The 23,662-nt window shown below is 34.8% G+C and overlaps 1 protein-coding gene across 22 annotated transcripts in view; it reads left to right on the top strand.

Annotated features, from left to right (window-relative positions):
• RAP1GDS1 (Rap1 GTPase-GDP dissociation stimulator 1) overlaps positions 1–23,662 on the top strand; it is a 140,593-nt gene that overhangs the window by 71,561 nt on the left and 45,370 nt on the right. For 8 of the 22 annotated variants that reach the window (XM_021101741.2, XM_021101740.2, XM_084973350.1 and 5 more), the window contains exon 5: positions 16,338–16,484. The exons of the other annotated variants lie outside the window; for them this stretch is intronic. In XM_021101741.2, coding sequence (XP_020957400.1) covers positions 16,338–16,484 — 147 coding nt within the window. The remainder of the gene's footprint in view (positions 1–16,337; positions 16,485–23,662) is intronic. 22 annotated transcript variants of the gene reach the window in all.

Raw genomic sequence — 23,662 nt, 5'->3', positions numbered from 1 at the left:
TATTTAACTATCTCTTATATTCAAGAACACATAAATTATTCTTTCAAGAATTTGTAATTTTTGCAGTATTTGATAATTTTTTAAATATAACTTTTCTGTGGCACCTCACATTATTTTAATTGTAACAGTCCTCAGTAACCATATATTCATAAACATACACACATAAGATTCAGGTATTCCATTTGTAGATATTCAACCAAAAACTTGTATATCAACACTCAGTGTGGCTATATTCACAAATAATCCCTAACTAGAAACACTGCACATGTGTTATGAATGTAGGTGATGGAATTTTTTAAAGTGTGACATACCTGTACAACTGAATGTTATTTAGCAATAAAGAAGAATAAGCCACTTACATACCTGACACCATGTATGAGTCTCAAAATCATTAGGCTGAGTTAAAGAAACTACACATAAAAGAATAATAAATACTATACGGGAGCTCCTGTTGTGGCTCAGAGGGTTAAGAATCTGAGTAACATCCATGAGGATGTGGGTTTGATTCCTGGCTTCACTCAGTGGGTTAAGGATCCAGCGTTGCTGTGGCATAGGTCACAGATACAGCTCATACCAGCATTGGCTATAACTGCGGTGTAGGTCTGCAGCTGCAGCTCTGATTCGACCCCTAGCCTGGGAACGTCCATATGCTGCAGGTGTGGCCCTAGAAAAAAATATTCTTAAAAAAGAATAATACTATATGAATACATATATATATATATGTATATAAAATGTTTGTGTGTATACACACACACACATATTTCAAAGTAATGTAGAGTGGCAGAAAACTGGTTGTCTGGGGCCAGAAGCGAAAGGAAGGATGGCCTGCAAAGAGGCGTGGGGAATCTTTTTTGTGATAAAATATTTTATATCATCTTGATTGTGTTGGTAGTTTCTATGAGTTACACATTTAAAGTCTATGTAGTTCCAACTCATGAGTTACACGTTTAAAGTCTATGTAGTTTTTCCTCAGCAGAGTTAACGAGGAAGGGAAACCAAGCAGAATCTGACCAAAAAAGTATGCGGTATATATATTATATATGAATAGAATGAATGCTCATTTAGCCCCAAGTCTTAAAACACCTTGATTAAGCTGAGTATTTATGTCTTTAATCAGTAGTCTAAGGAACTGATGCTTCTGTTAAATGGTGTTTAACTTAGATTACAGGTGAGCTAGAGAAAACACTTTGTTTACCATATAAATCTATCTCATTGTGGATCTATAATTTAATGAGCCTAGATGTATATACTTAAATTATCATGAACATTTAATTTCTGTGAAGTTTTATATGAACCTCCTTCCTCCATTTTCCCTCATTTGCTCCTCCTGAAGAGATACCTGTTCTCTTCTCTCTGCTTCCATAACACCCTGTAAAGAACTGTATTGAAGTTTTTACTATTTTGTCATCCTCACTGAAGCAGAAACTCTGTAAATGCAAGGGCTTCTTATCTTGCTGTTTATGTCTACTGTCCCTGACAAAAAGGGCCAAGTTTACAGTAGTAAGTACCTATTCCATAATTGAATGTGTCAATGTCCTTAGATAAATTGGGTAATTTTTATTTTTCTCATCCTCATTATTGGCTTTTTGTACTGCTTTTTAATTTTTAATGGTTGCCCCTATATATCTTTATATATATATTTTAAAGTATAGTTGAATTTTTCCCTTTTTTCAGCCACACAAACAGCATGTGGAAGTTCCCAGGCCAAGGATTAAATTCCAACTGCATCTGCGACCTGTGCCACAGCTGTAGCAATGCCAGATCCTTAACCTACTGCGCCAAGCCAGGGATGGAACCTGCAACCCCACAGAGACAAGCCACCCTTAGGCTAGCCCACCTTACCGCAGCGGGACCTCCTAAAGTATACTTGATTTATAATGTTGTGACAACTTCTATACAGCAAAGTGACCCAGTGAAACATGTGTATGTATATATTCTTTTTAAAAAATATTATTTTCCATCATGGTCTATCCCAGACTAACCTTAGAAAACATTTGTATGATTTATGTCAGGGATATAGGCCCCTGTGCTCTTCAGTAAGAACTTGTTATTGATCTTTTCTAAATGTAATAGTTTGCATCTATCACCCCCAAATCCCAGTCCATCCCACTCCCTCCTCCTCCATGGCAACCACAGGTCTGTTCTCCATGTCTGTGAGTCTGTTTCTGTTCCATAGACAGGTTTATTTGTGCCATACTTTAGATTCCATATATAAGTGATATCATACGGTGTATGTCTCTGACTTACCTCATTTAGTATAATAATCTTTAGTTGCATGTATTTTGCTGTAAATGGCAATATTTTGTTCTTTGTTATGGCTGAGTAGTATTCCAGTGTGAGTATGTATCACATTTTCTTAATCCACTCATCTGTTGATGGACATTTAGGTTGTTTCTATGTCTTGGCTATTGTGGATAGTGCTGCAGTGAACATAAGGGTGCATATAATTTTTGAGTGAAAGTTTTGTCCGGATATATGCCCAGGAGCGGGATTGCTGGATTATGTGGTTGTTCTATATTTAGTTTTCTGAGGAGCCCCCATAATGTCTTACATAGTGGTTGTATCAGTTTACATTCCCACACACAGTATGGGAGGGTTCCATTTTTCCACACCTTTTCCAGCATTTGCTATTTGTAGACTTATTAATGATAGCCATTCTGAAGAGAATAAGGTGGTACCTCATTGTAGTTTTGATTTGCATCTCTCTAATAATCAGTGATGTTGAGCACTTTTTCATGTGCCTACTGGCCATCCATATGTCTTCTTTGGAGAAATGTCTTTTTAGGTATTCTTCCATTTTTCAATTGGGTTGTTAGGGGTTTTTTTGTTGTTGAGTTTTTTGTTGTTTTGTTGTTGAGTTGTTTGTATATTTTTGAGATTAAGCCTTTCTCAGTTGCATCATTTGCAACTATTTTCTCCCATTCCTTAGGTTGTCTTTTGGGGTTTTTTTGTTTGTATGTTTGCTTGTTTTATGGTTTCCTTTGCTATACAAAAGCTTGTAAGCTTGATTAGGTCCCATTTGTTTATTTTTGTTTTTATTTCTATTGCCTTGGTAGACTAACCTTAGAAAACATTTGTATGATTTATGTCGGAGAATGTTTTGCCTATGTTCTCTTTAAGAGGTTTTCTTATATCATGTCTTATGTTTAAGTCTTTAAGCCATATCGAGTTTATTTTTGTGCATGGTATGAGGGTGCGATCTTATTTCACTGATATACATTCAGCTGTCCAGTTTCCCCAGCACCACTTGGTGAAGAGACTGTCTAGTTCCCATTTTATATTCTTTCCTCCTTTGTCAAAGATTAATTCTCCATAGAGGCGTGGGTTTATTTCTAGACTCTATGCTGTTCCATTGACCCATAAGTCTGTTTTGTACCAGTACTACACTGTTTTCATGACTGTTGCTTTGTAGTCTTGTCTGACATTTGGGAGAGTTATGCCTGCTGCCTTGTTATTTTTGTTTGTTTGTTTGTTTTAATTGTAATCAATTGATATTTCCCCAACACATTTTTTTTCTACTCTACAGCATGGTGACCCAGGTACACATACATGTATACATTCTTTTTTCTCACATTATCATGCTCCATCATAAGGGACTAGACATAGTTCCCAGTGCTACACAGCAGGTTCTCATTGTTAATCCATTCCAAAGGCAATAGTTTGCATCTATTAACCCCAAGCTCCCAATCCATCCCACTCCCTCCCCCTCCCCCTCGGCAACCACCAGTCTATTCTCCAAGTCCATGATAGATGACTGGATTAGGAAGATGTGGTGTATATATATACAATGGAATACTACTCAGCCGTAAAAAAGAACAAAATAATGCCATTTGCAGCAACATGGATGGAACTAGAGACTCTTATCCTGAGTGAAGTGAGTCAGAAAGAGAAAGACAAATACCATATGATATCACTTATATCTGGAATCTAATATATGGCACAAACGAACCTTTCCATAGTAAAGAAAATCATGGACTGCATTGTTATTTTTTTCCTCAGGGTTGCCTTGGCAATTTTGAGTTATTTATGGTTCCATATAAATTTTTGGATTATTTGTTCTAGTTCTGTCAAAAAATGTCTTGTATAATTTGATAGGGATTGCATTAACTCTGTAGATCACTTTGGGTAGCATGACCATTATAACAATAATTCTTCCAATCTAAGAACATGGGATATATTTCCATTTCTTTTAATCTTCTTTGATTTCCTTTATTAATGTTATAGTTTTCAGTATATGAGTCTTTCGCCTCCTTGGTCAGGTTTATTCTCAAGGTTTTTTTTGGTTTAGATTTTTGGGTTTTGGCGCAATTTTAAAAGGCATTCTTTTTTAAATTCCTTTTCTGATATTGTTAATATAAAGAAATCCAACCAATTTCTGAATGTTAATCTTGTATCCTGCTATTTTATTGAATTCATTTACCTGCTTGAATAGTTTTTGTGTAGAGTCCTTACTGTTTTCTGTATACAATATCATGTTATTTGCATACAGTGATAATTTTACCTCTTCCCTTCCAATTGGGATACATTTTATTTCATTACCTTGTGTGATTGCTTACAATACTCTGTTGAATAAAAGTGGTGAGAGTGGACATCCTTGTCTTTTTCCAGATTTTAGGGAAGGCTTTCAGCTTCTCTCCATTGAGTATTTTGGCTGTGGGCCTGTCATAAATGGCATTTATTATGTTGATATATGTTCCTTCTGTAATCACTTTGGTAAGAGTTTTTTTATCATGAACAGAAGTTCAGTTTTGTCAATGCTTTTTCTGCATCTATTACAATGATCATGTTTTTGACTTTTGTTAATGTGGTGTGTTGTGTTGATTGATTTGTGTATGTTGAACAATCCTTGTGAACTTAGGATTCTTTTTTACATGTTGTTGGATTCAATTTGTTAAAATTTTGTTGAATTTTTGCATCTATATTCATCAAAGATATTGGCATATCATTTTCTTTTTGGTAGCATCTTTGTCTGGTTTTGGTATTAGTGTGATGGTGACTTCATAGAATGTTTTTGAGGGTGTTTACTCCCCTTCAGTATTTTGGAGTAGTTCAAAAAGGATTGGTGTAAGTTCTTCTCTATACGTTTGGTAGAATTTGCTTGGGAAGCCATCTAGTTCTGGACTTTCATTTGTAGAGAAAGTTTTCATTACATATTCAACTTCAGTTCTAGTAACCAGTCTGTTCAGATTATCTATTTCTTCTTGATTCACTTTTGGTGGGCTGTATGTTTCTAGAAAGTTGTCCATTTCTTCCAGGTTGTCAAATTTGTTGGCATATAATTATTCATAGTATTCTCTTACAGTTTTTTGTTTTCTGCAGTATCTGTTGAGATTTCTCCTTTTTCACTTCTCATTTTGTTAATTTTGGTTCTTCCTTTCTTCTTGGTGAGTCCTTCCAGAGGTTTATCAATTTTGTTTACCCATTCAAAGAACTGTCTCTTGGTTTTAGTGATTTTTTTCTATTTTTTAATCTCTATTTTATTAATTTCCTCTCTGATCTTGATGATTTCCTTTGTTCTGCTGACTTTAGGTTTTGTTTGTTCTTCTTTTTCTAATTCTTTTAGATGGTGGGTTAAGTTATTGATTTGAGATTTTTCTTGGTTTTTTGAGTAAGGCCTGTATCGCTATGAACTTCCTTCTAACAACTGCCCATAGATATTGTATGGTTGTGTTTTCATTGTCATTTGTCTCAAGGTATTACTTAATTTCCTTTTTGATTTCCTCCTTGACCCATTGGCTTCAACAGAGGATAAGGAGCTTTCTTATGTTTAAACTTAACAAAACCCCAAATTTAAAGACCTTATTAAATTTATTTTATAAGTCATAACATCAGTGATAATAGTTTTTTAATTTTAAAATTTTCTACCTTAGCCTATTGAAATTCTTAAGTTTAATATTTCTTTTTTTTCCCCAAGAACATTTTATTTGTAAAACGATATTTGTTATTTTCATTACAAAAATAGTAAATTTTCATTATGGAACAAATACTTAAATGTATGCTTGCCAATTTTTAATTATCAACTTATAAATATTGATAAAAACATTTGGCAATCATGGGAACACATTGAATTTAAAATATTATATAACTAGCAAGTAAGAAATAATTCCGTTAGAATTTGTCAGAAGATGAATACATTTTTTTCCCTCCTTTGAGATATAATGAGCCTGGAAACCTTTGCTTTCAACTGATATTGAGTTGTATTTACATTGGAACTTTTTTTTTCCACCCATATTTTTAAAATTTTTTTTACAAAATAAAATACGTATATTTAAACACAGTTACATTCACACAGAGTATTATATCATGGATCTTAAGAAACAGATTAAGTGACTCCCTCTGGAAAAGTGGAATGGAAAATATGCTGAGACAATTAAGAAATTTATTCTTTTTTTTCTTTTTTTTTTTTGTCTTTTTGCCATTTCTTGGGCCGCTCCTGCGGCATATAGGAGGTTCCCAGGCTACGGGTCTAATTGGAGCTGTAGCCACCGGCTACACCAGAGCCACAGCAACACAGGATCCGAGCCGTGTCTGTGACCTACACCACAGCTCATGGCAACGCCGGATCGTTAACCCACTGAGCAAGGGCAGGGATTGAACCTGCAACCTCATGGTTCCTAGTCGGATTCCTTAACCACTGTGCCACTGCGGGAACTCCCAGGAAATTTATGCTATACTTCATCCCATTCTGTATGGCTTTCATCTTTACTATTTAGTATTATCTATTACATTTCAATTTTTCTTTAAAAATTAGCATTATATTAAAATTTTGTATATATTATGCAGCTAAAATTTATAAAGAAGAAAGCCTTATATACCATTAAATATTTTATATAACATAATAAAAAAAATAACTTAACTGGTAAGAATAACAAAAATAATACACCCTCTGAAAATAAGTAAAATATAAAATGCATAAATTAGTTAAAAAACAGTGTAACTATATAAATATGTCCTCAGAATTTGTTACATCTTATTGATTCTTCAGTAAAGGCATTGCTCCATTCTAGGTGATGTGATAAAAAAGACATTATAGACCTTACATTGTACCATGGAGAGAAATGGTTATTAATAATACAATTGTAGAACTATATTATTTAATTGTACAGTTGCATTATTTAATTATAATTATCATAAATTCTTTGATGGAGAGGAAATCAGAATCAGATCTAAGAAGATTTCAGCATTCCAAGAATGATGTCAAATGACCCCCTTCATGGTGGATTATGCACTTATTTACTAGGAGATATATTTCTTCTCCAGAGATTCCTTGTTTGTGTATCAGTTGTAGATTTTTGGTTTGCAGTTATTCTGAAGTTTTGATATAAGAGTCTATATGTATATGAGATTGTTTTAAGTTGTTGGTCTCTCAATTGCAGGTTCGTCTCCGGTGTCCTGCATTTGTACCCACCTCTTCTCATGATTTCTGATTTTAGTGGTATAATTGTGCATGGATGATTTCGTATCTTTACTGTATATATACCTTTACTGGTGAGCCTTGTCATTTGCGGTATTTTTGTTTCCTGTTGCTGTGTTTTCTTTTCTGCCTAGAGAAGTTGCTTTAGTATTTGTTGTAAGGTTGGTTTAGTGTTGCTGAATTCTCTCAACTTTTGCTTATATGTGAAGGTTTTGATTTCTCCTTCAAATCTGAATGAGAGCCTTGCTGGGTAGAGTAATCTTGGTTGGAGGTTTTTTTCCTTTCATCACATTAAGTATATCATGCCACTCCCTTCTGGCCTGCAGAGTTTCTTCTGAAAAATCTGCCGATAACGTTATTGGGGTTCCCTTGTGTGTTGCTTGTTTCTTTTCCCTAGCTGCTTTCAAGATGTTCTCTTTGTCTTTAATTTTGGTCAGTTTGATTAATATGTGTCTCGGTGTATTCCTCCTTGGGTTTATTTTATATGGTACTCATTGTGCTTCCTGGATTTGAGTGAGTGGTTCCTTTCCCATGTGAGGGAAGTTTTTGGCTATTATCTCTTGGAATATTTTTTCTGTCCCCTTCTCTCTCTCTTCTCCTTCTGGCGCCCTATAATAGGGATGTTGGTGCATTTAACATTGTCCCAGAGTTCTCTGAGACTCTCTTCATTTGTTTTCAATCTTTTTTCTCTTTTCTGTTCTGCATCCATAATTTCCACTAGTCTGTCCTCCACCTCACTTATTCGTTCTTCTGCCTCCTGTATTCTGCTGTTGGCTGCTTCTACTGAATTTTTTATTTCAGGTATTGTATTTTGCATCTCTTCTTGTTTAAGTATTCTATCTTGTATCTCTTTGGTCAGTGTTTTCTGTAAGTTATCCATCTTTGCCTCCAGTTTATTTCCAATGCCTTGCATCATCTTCAGCATCAGCAATCTACAGTCTTTTTCCTGGAGGCTAAGAATCTCCTCATCATTTAGCTGATTTTCTGGAGTTTTTCCTTTCTCCCTCATCTGAGTTAAAGTTCTCTCTCTCTTCATTTTTGTAGGTTTTTGGTGTGGTGACTTTTTTTTACAGATAATAGGGTTGTAGCCTCTCTTACTTCTGGTGACTGCCCCCCTTGTGGCTGAAGTCTGTATGGGGGCTTGCTGTAGGCTTCCTGATGGGAGGGGCTGATGCCTCCCCACTGGTGGGTGGGGCTTAGTCTCTGGATGGGATTAGAGGCATCTGTGTGCCTGAGGGGTCTTTAGGCAGCCTGTTTAATGAGGGGTGGGTCTGTGATCCCACCTGGGGCTTCTCAGCACTGACTGATGGGTGGGGCCAGATTTTCCCAAAATGGCCACCTCCAGAGAAAGGCACCTTGATGAATATTCCCGAGAGCTTTGCCTTTAATGTCCCTCCCTCACAACAAGCCACATTCACCCCTGTTTTCCCAGGATGTCCTCCAAGAACTGCAGTCAGGTTTGACCCAGATTCCTATGGAGACCTTGCTCTGCCCTGGGACCCAGTACACGTGAAAGTCTGTGTGCACCTTTTAAGAATGGGGTCTCCGTTTCCCCCAGTCCTGTGGAGCTCCTGCACACAAGCCCCACTGGCCTTCAATGCCAGATGCTCCAGGGGCTCTTTCTCCCAGTGCCAGATCCCCTCATGTGAGGGTTTAATGTGGGCCTCAGAACTCTCACTCCTATAGGTGAGTCTCTCTCTGTGAACCAGTTAGTTTTCAGTCTGTGGAGCTTCCCACCCGGGAGGTATGGGGTTGTTTATATCATGAAATCGCCCCTCCTACCTCTTAATGTGGCTTCTCTTTTTCTTCTGGAGTAGGGTGTCTTTTTTAAGGTTTCCAGTCCATTTGGGTGGGTATTACTCAGCCTTTAGTTGTGAATTTTGTTGTTTTTAGGAGAGAAGTTGAGCTCTAGTCCTTCTATTCTGCCGTCTTAATCCTCACCTTAAGTGTAATATTTGAAACTTTAGATAACAAATTCTGTTTCCTACTCCAACAACCAGGACTGGTCCTTGGATTTCACATTAAGTGTTCTTTCCATTCGAGTCCTCATTTTATGACATGTCCACAACTTAGTTTATGACACATCTACAACTTTCTTTCCTTAAGTGGAAAATTATCTTCCATTGAAAAAAAATCTTCTGATTGTCTCTTCTTTACCCTTAATTAGCTATAAATACTTTAATTATAATATGAGATACTGAAATTTTTTGGGAAAAGATGCATATAATCCTGTAGGTCTAATAGTGACAGAGAAGGTGGAAAAAGTGAAGAAGGCTTTATCTGATGTCTTCACATTTCTCTATTAGGTAGGAAGCATGGTTTCAGTTAAAAATGCAGAATTAGGAAAAGGGTGGGGGTCTGAAAAAGTTGTGACCATTTGTATGGGTCATTGTGGATAATATGACAGGGATGTGTGAAAAGATATGTGGCATAGTTTAAGGGCTTGTCCTTGCTTATAAGACCTGTAATTTTTACAAAGTTAAAGAAGAGATTGTATAATTTGTCCATTCTTTGCTGTGATTCTAAATATTGTTATTTAAAGCACATTTTCTTGGAGATTTGGAAATTTCTCACTCTCAGAATGGATCTCAATGAATGGATGTGTGATTCTCCATGAGTTTTGATATGGATATGAAAATTGTATTATTGTACTATGGCTCTTTAATATATTTACCAATTATGTGAAATACATTTTGTTTGTCAATTTCTCTTTGTTTATTGTGCATTTTGGACAGCTGTTGCTAAATGTACATTGGTCTTAATATTTGCTAAGTTCATGGATAGCCTAAAAGGATTTTAGGGGGAAAGACACCAAAGAACTTTTCAGAAATGAATCTTTTAAAGCAGTTCTCAATTGACACCAATAAAGTGCTATTGTCTTGCTATACTAAATGGTAAAAGTGTTTCATACCTCTTTTAATGTTTAATGAGGGAACCTTTTATTAGATAGAATTCAGATTTCCCAAATTTAGGTCAGAATGATGATATTTAATCATCACAATCTCTTTAAGCAAAGTCTGAGTTGACATATAAGAAAAAAATACAGTTTATAATTTATCTTCTTAATTCACTTATCTCTAAAGTACATTTACAGTAAAAGTCATTTTTAACTATCTGCTTAGTTCCTTAGCTTTTATTTTGGCCATCGGTAACACTAAAAAGCCTTTTTTGTTCCATACCACCTTTAATTATGCCAGACACTCTAGCACCTACTATAATGTGTGCGTGTGTTCATTTCGTGCACAGCCAGCATTGCTAATTAACACTTGAAGAGCATTTGTGCAGGACGATTTTTTTTTTTTTTTCTCTTTTTAGGGCCACACTACCGACATAGGGAAGTTCCCAGGCTAGGGGTCAAATTGAAGCTACAGCCACAGCCACAGCCACAGCAATGTGAGATCCAAGCCACATCTGCGACCTACACCACAGCTCACGGCAATGCTAGATCCCTGACCCACTGAGTGAGGCCAGGGATCAAATCCGCATCCTCGTGGGTAGTAGTCAGATTTGTTTCCGATGCACCACAACAGGGAACTCTCAGGATTTTTTTTTTTTTTTAATTTAAACACAAATTTGGGGGACCATGCTCACAGCATGAGGAAGTTCCCAGGCCAGGGACTGAATACATGCCATGGCAGCCACCTGGGCTGCTGCACCACAAAGTAACTCCCAGGATGCTTATATAAAAAATGGAGAGAGTGAAGCAGTGCACAAATCCATGATAGTGTAATATGTTAAAGTAAACACTTTTGTCACTAAAACTTCTTTGAAAACTTAACAGATAATTTATTCAGTATTATCTCCACAACATATACTTTTCTCATGTTTCTCAATATTAATTTAGTTGAAAGCTTATTATGATCAGTTCCTGCAGCTTATTTCTCTCATATAGTTGTGATTTTCTGAGGTGCTACATCATAATCATCTCCACAGTAACCACTCCTGATGTCACAAAGGATTATTATTTCTGGTGGGAAAGCAGTAGTTTGAGCAGATGGATGCATAAAGAATGAAGATCTTGTTATCACACAAATAATTAGAGGGCAGGAGGAAAACATATCAAATATATATGTAGGCATAATTCTTTTAAAATAGATTTTAAAATGTGTATTTGATACTGAGAATTTCTGAGAAGTATGAAAAAGGTGGTGTTTAAGCCATAAGTGGAAGGTGTCCTGAAAATTATAGACTATCAGATTATAAAATAAATTACTACTTTTGAAATTTGATTTTAGACAAAATTTGGAATTGCAGATGATGGGCTTTTACATCCAACACCATGCTGCTTCCCCAGTTTTCCTCTTTAGTCTTTTTAAAGATTTAAGCCTTCTAAGTTCCCTTTTTGGAAAACTAGTGATCATAGAAATTATTTTTTAAAATAATGTATTTGCTGATGTTATTGTAAGGCTTTTCTATAAGCATGAATATTAAAAAGTTCTGGAATTATGCCTCTCCAGTCATATTATTACATAGTCTTAGTTTGTAGTAGCTACCCGGCTCTCTTTCCATTTTGTTTCTTTCAACTTCTGATACTATGTTTATATCCATTTATCTCTGTCTCTTCCTGCCTCCTTACCTTAAACTGTTATTTTTGACCCTTGTACCTGCTGTATACTTTGGATACTCAGTTCATCATCATATTAAATTATAGAAAAGTTGACTCTCAGGAAAGACCTGCCCCTGTATATTCCAGAAATAGGTTCACCTTCACCCATCAGATTTAAAAATCAAATAAGATGCCAGGGGTAGTGAAGCAACAGAATTCACACACTGTCATCTGAAGAAGAGGAAGATGTTCAGATTCTAGAAACCAGCATACCATCTGTGTATTGTAAGTAATAGCCCAAACTTAAAAACAACCCAAGAAATCAACAAAAGGATCGACAATTATATTGTGTTTATACACTGACTATTACACAGCAAAGCGTATAACGGAGTGGATGAATTTCATCAACAATGTTCAGTGTGAGAAGGCACAAAAAGAAGAAACACGACATGATTTCATCCGAATAAAATTCATAAACCAGGAAAGCTAAACCATATTGTAGTGGTTAAAACTTTAAAAAAAGAAATACATGACTTTCATTCTCATTTTTCTATCCACACCCCAACACAGAGTTTCTCTCCCCCTCCCTCTCATCCTCAAAATGAATTGTACCAAATTTGGTAAATTATACCAAAATCTGCCTAGGGCCACATTCATTCACTGCATATCAAGTGCCTTCTCTGTACTAGGCACTTGCTGCCCACAGAGAGGGACAGCCTATTTGGGGGAACATAGCAGTAAAACTGAACATGGGATAAACTGTAACAATCACAGTAGTATAGTCAGTGGTTGGTTTTAGGTCCTTTCCTCAGCCTTCGTGTATAACTTGTACCTGATAATGGAACACCAGCTTGCTCACATGTTTTTTCTCATTTGTGAGTCATAATAAACATGACATACAAATTTCATTGCTTCCTGCTTTTGGCTACTGCAGAGTAACGTCATGTTAGATTTAAAGCCCTGCTCTTACATAATGCGAAGAAAGATCCTGCTTGTGCTAGAAACTTACTTTGTTTTAAAGAATGTGGCAGGGCCTAAAGATTTGGTAGGCTGCACTTTCTCCAGTGGTTGGCTGCCTTAGAGTTATACAAAATAAAGGTATAAATTAATTTCTAGAGGTAACAACTCGGGATGCTTCACAAATTAGAAGTGACTAATTAAGAGTTAAAAGTGAGACTACATTCAGGGAAATGAAAGTTTGGGATATGGAACCTTTTAGGAATTATTTTTAAGTGAACAATAATAATACTCATTTTAATGTCATAACAAGCTATTGAGTTACCTTTACTGTGGAAAAATAATTTTTTCTTTTGTCCTTTTAGGGCTGCACCCACGGCAGACGGAAGTTCCCAGGCTAGGGGGCAAATCGGAACCATAGCTGTCAGCCTACACCACAGCCACAGCAACACTGTATCTGAGCCCTCCGAGCTGCATTTCACAGTTCACGGCAAGGCCAGATCCTTCACCCACTGAGCAAGGCCAGGGATCGAACCCACAACCTCCTAAATACCAGTCAGATTTGTTACAGCTGACCGTGATGGGAACTCCCAAAAAACAATTTATATGGACCTGTGCAATGACAGATGTTCTAATATGATTTTTTTTTTTTTTTTTTTTTATGGCCATACCTGCAGCATATGTAAGTTCCTGGGCCAGGGATTTGAATCAGAGCCACTGCTCTGACCTCTGCAGCAACAACAGATCCTGTTAACCCACAGCGCTAGCTTGGGATCAAACCAGCCAACTGCAGTGACCTGAGCTGCTGCGGCCATGTTCTTAACCCACTGTACTGCAGTGGGAACTCCCTAATATGTATTTTAAATAATGTGTAAGGTGCCTTTAAAAACTTAACTTGCTCACTGGTTTTGCTAGAGAACAAATACAGCATAATCATTCATTTCTTTGCATCTTCAGATTCTTTAAAATATTTTAATAAGATAATCTTTTTAACTCCGATATCTTCTAGTATATGTGATTTGTTTTTCTTCTCAAACCTGGTAATAATGTAGTAGAGATTGAGTTTATGATCTGAAGCCAACTCTTGATAACACATAGTTATGTCATAGACAATCCAAACAGGTCAGGGAGGGAGGAAGGGAAGGAAGAAGAAAAGGAAGGGAAGAAAAATACTGTGGCTCTGAAACACAAATAGGTAATTTGCCTTTTAACTGTAGTTATGTTCTTATTTATTGCATTATTAACTTGATGAACTAACGGTTAAATACAATTTATTGAATTACTTTTTTGAATATTGAATAGCTGAGTGTTGATAGTTAGCCAGCTTATTAGCTTTCTAAGCATACATAATTTATATTTTGAAAGCCCATATTTACTTGGCTATTAAAATCAAAACCTATTTGAGCTTTGCAATTTAAGGATGAAATATATTGTATATGCATATTTTGGAAGGTCTGCATGTTTGGATTTGTCATCCTAATAATTAATTATTTTGATATTATCTGCATACAAATTATCCAAAAAATTAGATAATTTACGTTTAAAGTTTTTCAAAATGAAGAAGCTAGTATTTATGAGGCCCAACTTTATAAGTTGTGTGTATGCTTCTACTACAGGAAATGATATATATTGGTTCATTTTCTAATATGATTCAGCAGTAATTTTTTATAAAGATATGACCTGAGCTGCTGCGGCCATTTTCTTTTATTAGGCAAATGAAATCTTTCATTACTAATTTCCTAGCTCAAATTCCTTTGTGAGACATTTCTCTTACTGATCCTTTTGTTATGCTTCTGTCGTTACACTATCCTGAATAGCACCTACTAGCCTGATTTAGCTCTTGATTAGTTGAAAAGTGGCTACTCTGTTTTTTTAAGGGGTTTGTCTACTTTTTTTTAGGGCTGCATCACCACAGCATATGGAAGTTCCCAGGCTTGGGGTCGAATTGGAGCTTCATCTCCTGGCCTATACCATAACCATAGCAACTCCAGATCCATGCCGCGTCTATGACCTACACCACAGCTCGCAGCAAGGCCAGGGATTGAAGCCACATCATGAATACTAGTTGGGTTTGTTATCACAGAGCCACAATGGGAACTCCCAGAAAGTGGCTAGTCTGAACTGACATGTAATTGTAAGTGTAAGATATAAAATATACCTTGGATTTCAAAGATGTATTACAAAGAAGATAATATAAAATGTTTCATTAGTAATTTGTGTATTGGTTGTGTTTTGGGCTGATCATAGTTTAAATGTACTGGATTGAATAAAATATATTACAAAAATTAATTTTTCAGCTTTTGTGTTTTTAGCAAGGCTGCCAGTAAATTTAAATTACATTTGTGGCTCTCATATTTCTATTGGCTAGCACTGTTTTAGAGTCTATCTTATTTTATATAAGGAAGTCAGATTTAAAAGTCCTATTCTTTGATCTTTGTCCAATCCTATGCTCAAGGATTAGAAAATATTTTAAAGTGATTTCTATATTCCAATAGTTAAATGACATCTTTTCTATGAAGTGTAGATGTACACATAACAGAAGATATGTTTGACTGTCCTTTGACCACTGGTTGTAATATTGAAATAGATTGATGTGCTCTCGAATGGAGAAAATAAAGTAAAATGAAATACAGACTACTAAGAATTAAAAAAGGGAACATGCTTATGTACTCTAGCAAATGCCGTTAAAAAGACCTTAGTCCTAATCCTTAAAAATTACGTATTGTGATCTGGAATTACTGTGCTGCAGGTAGTTGTCTTTGGTAATAAATGACTTTGAAACCACTAATAGGATACATGTAGTGGTTTACAAGCTGAAAGAAATATGCCAATAGAATATTCACTTCTAAATTTTTTCTTAGGAGTTCCCTTCATGGTTCAGTGGAAATGAATCTGACTAGCATCCGTGAGCACACGGGTTCAATTCCTGGCCTCACTCAGTGGGTTAAGGATCTGGCATTGCCAGGAGCTATAATGTAGATCACAAATGCGGCTCAGATCCGGCGTTGCTATGCCTATTGGTGTAGGCTGGCGGCTGCAGCTCCGATTCAACTCCTATAAATAAATAAATAAATAAATAAATTTCTTATACAGAACTGTCATTTGTGAAAGAGGAGGCAAAAATTTTCACATGTCATAGTCATAAAGTCTTAGGACCCAGAGAAAGTCATTAGGCTTCTTTATGATACCACTGGGAGTAATCTTTTTTCTCCTAAAAAATGATTGTCTCTTTTCCCCATCCCACCCCCATTTCCATGTTTATTTGTTTTTTTCTTTCTAAAAAGACATATTGAATGCCCTGCTTTAGTTAGGTTTATTTTCTACTTACTAAGTAAGGAATAACTCTGTTATGTTTTGTATTTGAATTGTAAAGTACATTTCTTTTTTCTTTTATTTTTAATTTAACTCTTTGTTTTACAGATGAGGGCAGAAGTGCAGTTGACCAAGCAGGTGGTGCACAGATTGTAGTTGACCATTTAAGGTCACTGTGCAGTATAACAGATCCCGCCAATGAGAAGCTCTTGACTGTCTTTTGTGGCATGCTGATGAACTATAGCAATGAGAATGGTAAACAAAATTGAAAACTTGCTTTATCTGTGGGGGAAAAAGTAAAAATCATCCTTACTGTAGTATAAACCAAAAATATTCAGAAAAACGATGAATAAAGCATTCATGAGTAGCATAAAAATTAGTAATTAGCCAATATTAAATTACACCGTTTCAAAAACACGAAATGGTCTAATTTTCTACCTGGGACTAATTGTCGAAGGGTTGTCCATGTTAATCAATACCTAAAACAAGAAACAACATAATGGTCTGGTTTAAGATGTCTTGGTTTGAACATTTTAGAAATGAGTGATGTTAAGAGTTTCATGTTTATTTATGAATACCAGCAGGAGCTTTAAAATACTGCCTCTATAAATAGAATTATTTTATCTAGATACTAGGTTTACTTGTAACAATAAAAAAATTTTTTTAATGAAATCTGGTCTTAGAAAACTAAAGTTTAGCAAGTTCCCTTGTGGTGCCATGTGTTAAGGATCCATTGTTGCCACAGCTGTGGCACAGGTTGCAACTTTGGCTCAGGTTATATCCCTGGCTCAGGTGCTTCCATATGCCTCAGGCTACCAAAGGAAAAAAGAAAAAAAAGAAAAAGAAAGCTCAGAGCAGCTGCAGACACCTTATTTTCTAAATTTAATAAATACTTATAAACAGAAGTTTCTTTTCTCTGCAAAACATTCTTAGACCCCAACCACAAATGACATGTTAATTTTCAGATAGTCTATATAGTTGTTAACTAAATGAACTTTAAAACAGTGGTATGAAGACTTCAGTTTACTTTTAAATGTCCTAAAACATACATATATTTACCGTATTCTGTGAATTACTGCATAAATCAAAACCTCAAATTCTGGTAGGTTCCTAGAATTAGCACAGATAAAATCTTTGGTTTATTTCATCATGGCATTTTAAGTTACAGTCTCTGGCAGAGACATATTTTATTTGTATATTGAACACGTAATAGTATCATGTGGTCTAGAAACACATAGCCCTTTAGGTATGTTTTTTTATTCCCAATTTTTTTTTTGAAAGATAAACATTGATGACAAATGGCTACGGACTGTTTGACGTTAGTGTTAGTGACAATAGCAAATGGTGGGGACGGTGGCCATTGTCCCTTTGAAAGGGAAGAGCTAGTACTCTCTTGTAGCCACTTGTCTCTGTGTGGCAGTTTGGCCAGATACTGCCAAATCTTTCCTTCTGATGGTAGGAGGATGCTAGAAATTTAGCTTTTCGTGTGACATGTTTTTTAAATGTTGGATTACATTGGCTTTTTTTTTTGCACTGTACAAGCTAAATAGAATGTGTCCTAAGGTCACATCTTTTCCAAGAAACATCAGTTTTATATTAAAGGTATCCATTATAATAATAGAAAATAGTTGTTATTCATGAAATGCTTTGCCTCTTTCTTCCACATGAGCTAGTTAACAGATGGTAGTCTTTACAGGGTCAGTTACCTCTGTTTTTCTTGCCCTCTGGTGGGATCATTTTTGAAGAGAAAATGCCCTTAATATGAACAGAAGAAATAAATGCAGACCTGCCTGGGTAATCTACAAAATGAATAATCAGTTCTTAAATAATTGAAATGTGACCATAATACACATGTCACTTCCTTTCTCTTCAACTTCATTTAGGCTTAAAACCTGGGAAAGTGGGACGAGAGCTAAGTGGGAGAATGGTCTAGAAAGATAAATGAAAGAAACTAGTCATGAAATTATTTATAGCAGCTCTGGATACAAAGAATTAGTCTTATGCATCTCAGCTAGTTGTTTATCTTTTGAGGAAGCTATTGTTCAAACATCTGTACAAAAGCACACCAAATGACAAAATGGTCTTCAAAAAATCGCTACTTCTAATCCAAAGGAGATCGTGACTGAGTCTGTATAACAGACTGTCGCACTCTGTAGGGAGTTACTGAAAAGGTGATGTGAACAACATGCAGGGTGCACAGTCTAAATGCACCGTGTATTTCTTTTGTGAGGAAGGTTTTTTCCCCCTGGTGTGCAAGCATTCCCAGGGATGACTTAGATACTTTGAAAAGCTGTGTTAACTTTTCTCTGAACGTTATTGGAGCAGTGGTGTTTCTGTTCCATTGTTCTAAAAGCTGCTATTTGAATGCAGCTTTCAAAACTTATTGGATAAAATAGAAGTAAAGTTATCTTTAGTATTTTAAAGGAACAAATGCCAAACTTGTAACGATCTTCTCTCCTCTGCTTCCTTGTATATTTGTCTCCATAGGGATCACAGTTTGTGCACTGGTTCTTTTCTCTATTATGCTCTTTAACTTAAAGTATATCTTTTTTGTTTTGCATAATCATTAAGCATCTTTGTTGTTTTATCGATCGTTTACTTACTCTTTTCTTTAACATATTTTAAAAACTTTCCAAGCTAATATTCGGTCTTCTTGGCTAACCTCAGACCATTTGAGATAGATCCTGTCCACTTGGATGAATTACTGAGACAAAAAACAATAGAGCTTTTTGAAAATCAGGAAGCGCTTTTAATTAGCACTGATAAAAGGATGAAATTCCTTTTTATGTATATTTACTATTGAATTTCAGTACACAAGACTTTTCTAGTTTCCAAGTAGAGTAGTTGAGTGATAAATTTCTCCTTGTTACTCTTAATAGAAAAATTCACTCTACCATTGGCCTCAATAATTTAAATATCATTCATAGTGAGGGAGTTACTCTTTAGCTTCATAAATAAAATTTTTAAAAATATAAAGATAAGAAAGTACTGAAATGGTCATAAAGAAACACTAACATAGTTTCTCTAATGAGAATATTTTAAAAGTGTTTATTAGTCTTAAAAGTGGCTTGACACCAGGCTGAGACTTAGGATACATAGATTCCTGTTCTTGTAGTGGGCCACTCTGAGCATATCCAATTTATAAATGCATTAAATAGGAAATCAAGCTTACTAAACACATGTAAGACAGATATATAATCAAAATACTCAGTGAAGACATTTTTATACCCTTTGATAAAGCTGTATAAAACTCAGGGTTCATGAGTCTTAAATCATTGGAACCAGCTCAAACTTTAAGCTATGAGCTAGATATATTCTTTTGTTTCCCCACTGGTAAAGCAATTAAAAGATTTTATACTCAGACAATTAAGTGTGGAATAGATATCTGAATTTTAAAAGTTGTAATTTCCTAGGTAGACGAGTTGTAACTGTAATATTGCTAAATAAAATCATGTTGAAATAGAGTAAGACAAGTAAAACTTTTTGTTTAGTAAAAATCATTTCAAATATATCCTGTTGGGAAAACCATACCTGTTTTTCACATGGCAGAAAAGCACTCTTTAATTCTGCGGCCCTCCAAAATAGGCTGTTTGATAGTTGTGGTTAGAGAAAAGTGTGTTGACAATTTTACTTTCAATTCAAGGAAATGTGAACTTCCTTTATTTTCTCTTTATGTAGTGAAACTTTAAAGTCTTATATAACAAAGAACTCAAACTTATTATTGTAGGTGTTATCTCATTAGCTTCTTGAATATCTTTTTTCCTAGCTTTGGTTACCCATTGCCAGAACATTGCAGTGAAAACTGAAAATTTTGTTCAGATATCCAGATGTTTTCAAATATAACATCATTTTTAGCATACGGTAGGAGTTTGGAAAATATTTATTGATTGACTTTCCTAAATGCCTAGTATTGCCTAAAAATTTTTATTAGTAAAATAAGTTATTGGAAGAAAAACACATAGCCGGAATGCATTTTCTTCATTAAATGAGTTAGGAGCAATGTAAACTCTTGCCCACTCTGTTAGTTTATATTTGCTGCTCACATATGTGGCAGTCGGAGCAAGTGGCATTATAAATATACTAATAGTAGCAATACTAAAATCTGTGTTTAAAAATTTACCGTAAGTGATCCACAGACTTGACAAATCTGCATTAAGTATGCTTAAAAATTGATTGCAGTTTAAATAGAAACAAACCAGTAATCTAAAGCAAAACACCAAAATAAGTTAAGAATACTTTGTTGAGGAATCTGCAGATGGTTGCCATTTTTATTATATTACAAGTAACCATGATTAATCAATATATACCTTTTGGAAAACCGTAATTGAAAGAGTTTGATTTTTTTCTTAATACTCCTATGCTAGAGACACAAAATATCGGGAAAAACCTGTTATAACTCTAAAACAAATTATTAATGATGGTAAGCATTAAAGCAAAGACTGAGGTTGTTTGTTTTATATAGCCTATGCCGTAAGAGAAAAAGGTGAAAGAAGTAAACACTCCAGGAGGAAAGGAAAAATTAGTTTCCTTCTAAAGTGACACAATAGACACAGTCTAGGAAAGGCTTCTTCCTGTTACCTATATCACATATATGATTTTTACAAATAGAGTTGATTTTCCTGTGATGTCTTAATAACTCTGGGTTACTAAAAAGACTAATTTCTCTTTTTTGTGTATGGTTCCTGAACTCTCTCTGCGATACTTTCATGATAATTCTCATATTTATATGCTGTATGGACTTATAATAACTGAACTATGATGGAAGGGAAGCCGTTTGTGAGATGTAAGGAATGCAGCTCGTGGAGTATCAGAGCATAACAGTTTAAGTTGAATGTAAAGCCCAGAACTTAAATTCACTTGTTTAAAATAGTCCTGTAAAGTAAGTTCTCTCTTCTAATTTAAGAATCGCTTAATACATAATTAATTTCAGTGCTCCTTTCATTTCAACCAAAAGCAATATTTTCCTAATTCTATTAATACTCATTTTCCTAGTGAACTCAGCCCAATGACTTGGCATACTTGATTTTTCTTCATACTTAAAATAGAAAGAATAGAAATTAATAAGGAATAATCTAGATTAAAAACTGAAAAAACGCTTTGGCCTGAGCTACATGTTTGTTTTGGTATGACTTCATTATAGGTAAGAAAGAACACTTCCTAGATGTTAGATGTTTAGAAGATGAATTGCTTTGTGTGAGTGGGAAACTATTGCCAAAGTTTAATTTCTGTGGGCATAAGCTAATTAATAATTCCACACATTTCCTAAATACTAAAAACTGTTTTTCGAACTTTAAGGAGCAAAACAAAGCAAAACAAAGTTCAGAGTGTATCTTTGCAATTTATTGTCTCTTCTCTTAATTATATTGATTTTCCAACATACTGTTTTTGTTGTATTTTCCATTCCTTATTTTCTCTGTTTATAAAGGGATGGGAGAAGTGCTTTTCATTTTGCCCCATTTGTCAAAAAAAAGTACTCTAGTATTTTAAGCAAAGTGTGTTAAAGACTTATCAAGCCACTGAAAAGTTTTTAGGCTTTAAAAAATAATAATATTGGAATTCTTTATTTACTGACTGCTGTTCTCTTTCTAAAAAAAGTCCCAATTTCTCCTGTTTGTCTAACAGAGCTTTCAGATCAATCTGAAGCAGGTTGCATTCATAAAGTTCTGCTACAAATATCATTTTAAGCAGATTGCTTTACTGACAGAGCAGTTAGTTGTTCTTGTGCCTCCTGCTAATTCTGCATATTAAATTTGGCCAATTAGACTAGGTTAGCTTTTCATCATAATCCTACTAAACAATTACTGTAATCATGTTGTTACTTAATGAACCGACTAAGAACTTGGTTTTCAGTAGAGGTATATCAAATGCATATTTTGGTTTAATTCCCAGTGGTCAAGTATTAGCATTAATATTTAGCTTTGGCCATTAGAGAATGAACTTCTGAATGCAACAATCTGAAATGATTGTTAGAGTTTTTTGTTAATGATTTAAAGCTTGGCATTATATTACAGAAAAAAAAATACTTCTTTGCAGCATTTTCAGCTTATAGATTGTTTTTATAATCCTGATAGTTCATTTAGCATTCTGATGGATACCAAATAGATAACCTGTTTTAGCTGAGGACAGTGGAAAAACAAAATAGGTTTGGGGTTCCTCATCCTCTAACATATTTTTCTTTACTTGCTTTATGCCTGGATTGAAGATGACAAATCATAGAGGTTACTGAATATTATTTCCAGGATTTTCCTTATAGTGAAAATCTGAGGTGGCAGGTTGGCTTTCTGATTTAACTCATCCTCACAAGATGTAAAGGATTTTCAAATTGGACTTTGTCTTGAAAGATTCATGGCCTGAATGGAATCAAGTAGCTAAAAATCAAAAACAACTTTTAACATTTATTTTTTGTTGTAAATTCTAAAAAGAATAGATAATCTCTATTATTCTGCCTTGATCTAACTTTTACATTTGTATAGTCTTTGCCATCATTAGTTATTGCTACATTTGAATATTGCAATATAATTATACATTTACATTTCAGCTGATAGAATTTCAGCGCATGAAACACATCGAGAGGTTTTCCTCTGTACCTGGAATGCTTATCTGTATTTAAAAATGGACATTTAAATAGTGAAGATTAAAGTGAAAGACTAGGCCTTGTTTTTAATATGATAGTATCAAGCACATAATCATTGACTGTGCGCAAGTTTGTAGATGCCAGAAATGACATTGAAGCATTCAGGTGTTTGGCCTTCAAGAGCTGAGGCTAAAAGCCAGAGCCAAATGATGGATTTTGGCCAACTATCAGGGCATGTTTTATTTAGACCACTTAAAATATTCATTCAGAGAAACTCAGGGCAGGAAAGTACCTTATGTTAATTAACTTGTATAATTAACAAGTTATAACTGTTTTCTAACTACAAATAAAATCCAATTAACAACAAACTGCCTATATTTTATTTACTGAACAAAGATTTAATTAAATACTGCTGAAAAATGATTATTGGCAAGATAATAGAAGTCTTGGGGTTATGTAGGTATTTCTTGTTAACACATTTTGTGTGTTGCAAATAACTTCTATGTAATTTTACGGTGTAAAAACTTAATCATAGTAATGCCCCAGGGTAACTAGTAATATTTGGGGGGGTTTTGGTGGTTGTTGTTAAAGCCAGTAAATCCTTTTGTAAAACAAAGAATTTTTATGTTTTTAAACACATATGCTTGTAAGATATACTTGTTGTCATGTAAATTAACCTGGCAATTAGCTCGATCTGCTGTACAAAAATTTAGGCTTAAATTTATAGTACTCTAGATGTAGCCATTCAGCAATGTCATATGAGAGCCAAGACTAGATTTATTTCTCCCAGTAAGAGCTACTTAAGCAGCAATTGGCAGTAGTCCTCTTCTAAAAAACAAGGAGCAATTTTAACCTTTAA

This window comes from Sus scrofa, chromosome 8, assembly GCF_054392235.1.
Source record: "Sus scrofa isolate SSC_HxYL_T2T_F1_AM1 chromosome 8, Sscrofa_HxYL_maternal_Yorkshire_Landrace_v2.0, whole genome shotgun sequence".
NCBI lineage: Eukaryota > Metazoa > Chordata > Mammalia > Artiodactyla > Suidae > Sus > Sus scrofa.
Note: the sequence above shows the minus strand (reverse complement) of the source record. Positions and strands in the feature narration are given on the sequence as shown.